The sequence below is a fragment of the Habropoda laboriosa genome, unplaced genomic scaffold, assembly GCF_001263275.1.
Source record: "Habropoda laboriosa isolate 0110345459 unplaced genomic scaffold, ASM126327v1 scaffold178, whole genome shotgun sequence".
Lineage (NCBI taxonomy): Eukaryota > Metazoa > Arthropoda > Insecta > Hymenoptera > Apidae > Habropoda > Habropoda laboriosa.
This window is the reverse complement of record NW_017100289.1, coordinates 166,703-168,930: the sequence shown is the minus strand read 5'-3', so window position 1 is coordinate 168,930 and position 2,228 is coordinate 166,703. Positions and strand designations below refer to the sequence as shown.

The following is a 2,228-nucleotide window of genomic DNA, read 5'->3' as shown; positions in this document are numbered from 1 at the left end:
ACAATCAAAGTTTATTATTTCCGTTGGAAATTTCTATTGCTTTTAAGTTTGAACCGACTGATGATAAAATAGTAACGTGGATCACACTACGTATCTCTGAGTAGTATTTTCTCTGAAACAGTCGCACTAAAATTGGTTTAATAATAAAACTTTTGATAACCCATTAATAGAAGGCCACTCACCAAGATGCGACAACAATTGCAAGGACTCTGAAACAATAAAAAACGAATGAAATTAATATAATACGCCACGTAGAAGGAGAAACGCATGCGTGACCATGGCAGCTGTCGTGGATAAATGGAAATGGACGAAATGGACGAAGTTCTAAGAAAGCTAGATATCGATGGCATTTCTACTTTTACTTTTTTTTTACGAGAAGCACGATCGTTAATATTATTAAGGCGGTACGTTTCTATTCTTTTAAACAGGTTCCTTTATGTTCTGTATACGCGTTGCTAACATTTTCTACAGTTATAAAGCATCGATAATACTCCAAGGTATACATGTACATGTTTATTTCTCAATACGGATTAAATATTTTACGAATTATCGAATTCAACACGTAAGGGCAAAGTCGCCTAATGTGAGACACGTTTCTTTAAAAAAGTCGCAACTCTCGACTGAGAATACTTTTATTAAAATTCTTTCTTTTATTAAAATTTTAAAAAAATTCGCTTCCGTAGATTTCAAAAATGATTTCCTAATATGAGACCCAGTTTGTTTGTTTCTGAAACTTATTTTTTCTGTCTTTTTTCACACATTGGGCATATAAAATCTATTTCTTCAGCACCGCAGTCTTCATGGGTCCACCGATAACGCTTTATTCAGTAAACTAGAATTGGGTACCTAATATGAGACCCTTCTTACAATAGGAACTTTCGAGGGTCTCGTACCCGGAAACAATAACAGAACTATTAAGTAGCTTCGAGTTTAAGTCTTCATTACTTAACGATACGCAACTAGTAAGCCTTAAGGGGGTCTTCTAGTGTGACGGTTTGAAAAAATAGATTTTTATTTTTTTGCATATATCGAAAGTACAACTCTTTAAGAATGTACTCCTGAAGTTTTACAGTTGTATTCAATAAAATAACGAAGTTACAGCTCCTTTGGGGTGACACAACAAGGGAGAATCTAAATTGCAATCAAAATTTTAAACGCGTTTTTCTCGGAATCATGTTTTCTGAAATGGTTGCCACGATCTGGCAAAAACTACAGAACCAATCGAACTCAAATTTTGCACATGTCTTTAGAACATGTGTGGCTATGGTCGGTAGTAGAATTATGCCAAAATATATATTTTTCTGATTTTTAGAGCACCTGAAAGGCGAAAAAAAGTCGAAAAAGTCGATACTTCGTATTCAAAGTGCCGCCATTTTTTTAATTTTCAATATTTTTCTTTTATTCTACTACAGACCATAGCGACATGCATACTAAATAAGAATCAATTGGATTTTTTTATTTTTGATAAGCAGAACAGCTCAAATCATGGTAACCATGGACCAACTTTTGTTTTTCATGCTCCTGTTTGACGTGTTCCACAGCAGCGATATTTAATTATTTTTAAACAAAAAAAATTTGTAATGATTCTTCAAGGACAAGTAAATACATAGGAATAAAGCTCATGTTAATAACTGTTACCGTACTTCTGTAATAAATAAGCAAAGAAGGCCTACAAAAACGGCCGTCACACTAGAAGACCCCCTTAAACTCCATTGCATGCACTATACAACAGTATTCATGGAAATGATTATACACTTACTATTTTGAATGTATTTGCAGTTTAATTGAATCACTTCAAAAACTTTCTGCGTGCAACGTATTTCACAAATATGCTTGCTCAAGACGCTTAATTGATTTAAACAAAATTTGATATTCAATTTGATAATTAACACGGTTAATTACGAAACAAGACAGTAGGACATTCGAGAGTTCTGCAATGGAGATAAGCTGGGATTTCATATTAAGAAGAGGTCTCATAGTAGGCAACTTTACCTTACACATTCAGGATACTAACGATTTTCGTCATTATTTGTGCGATTTCGAGCAGCTGTATACAGTATATTCTCCACAAGTGTCAGTTCGCGAGGAATCTAAACCTGACACTCGTAGAGTCAGGGACTACGTTTTCGAGCCTAGCGCCCGCCTATGTAGTTTGCCGAACGTAGGCAAGGACAGCGAAAAAAAGATAAGCATGAAACGTTAGTCGAGGCAACCAAGCGATTTAAATA

At 34.7% G+C, this 2,228-nt stretch overlaps 1 protein-coding gene across 1 annotated transcript in view; it reads right to left on the bottom strand.

Moving 5' to 3' along the window:
- The window catches only part of LOC108573792, a 117,442-nt gene that overhangs the window by 51,645 nt on the left and 63,569 nt on the right, over positions 1-2,228 (bottom strand). The window contains exon 3 of the mRNA XM_017936267.1: positions 183-209. Within this exon, the coding sequence (XP_017791756.1) occupies positions 183-209 (27 nt within the window). The remainder of the gene's footprint in view (positions 1-182; positions 210-2,228) is intronic.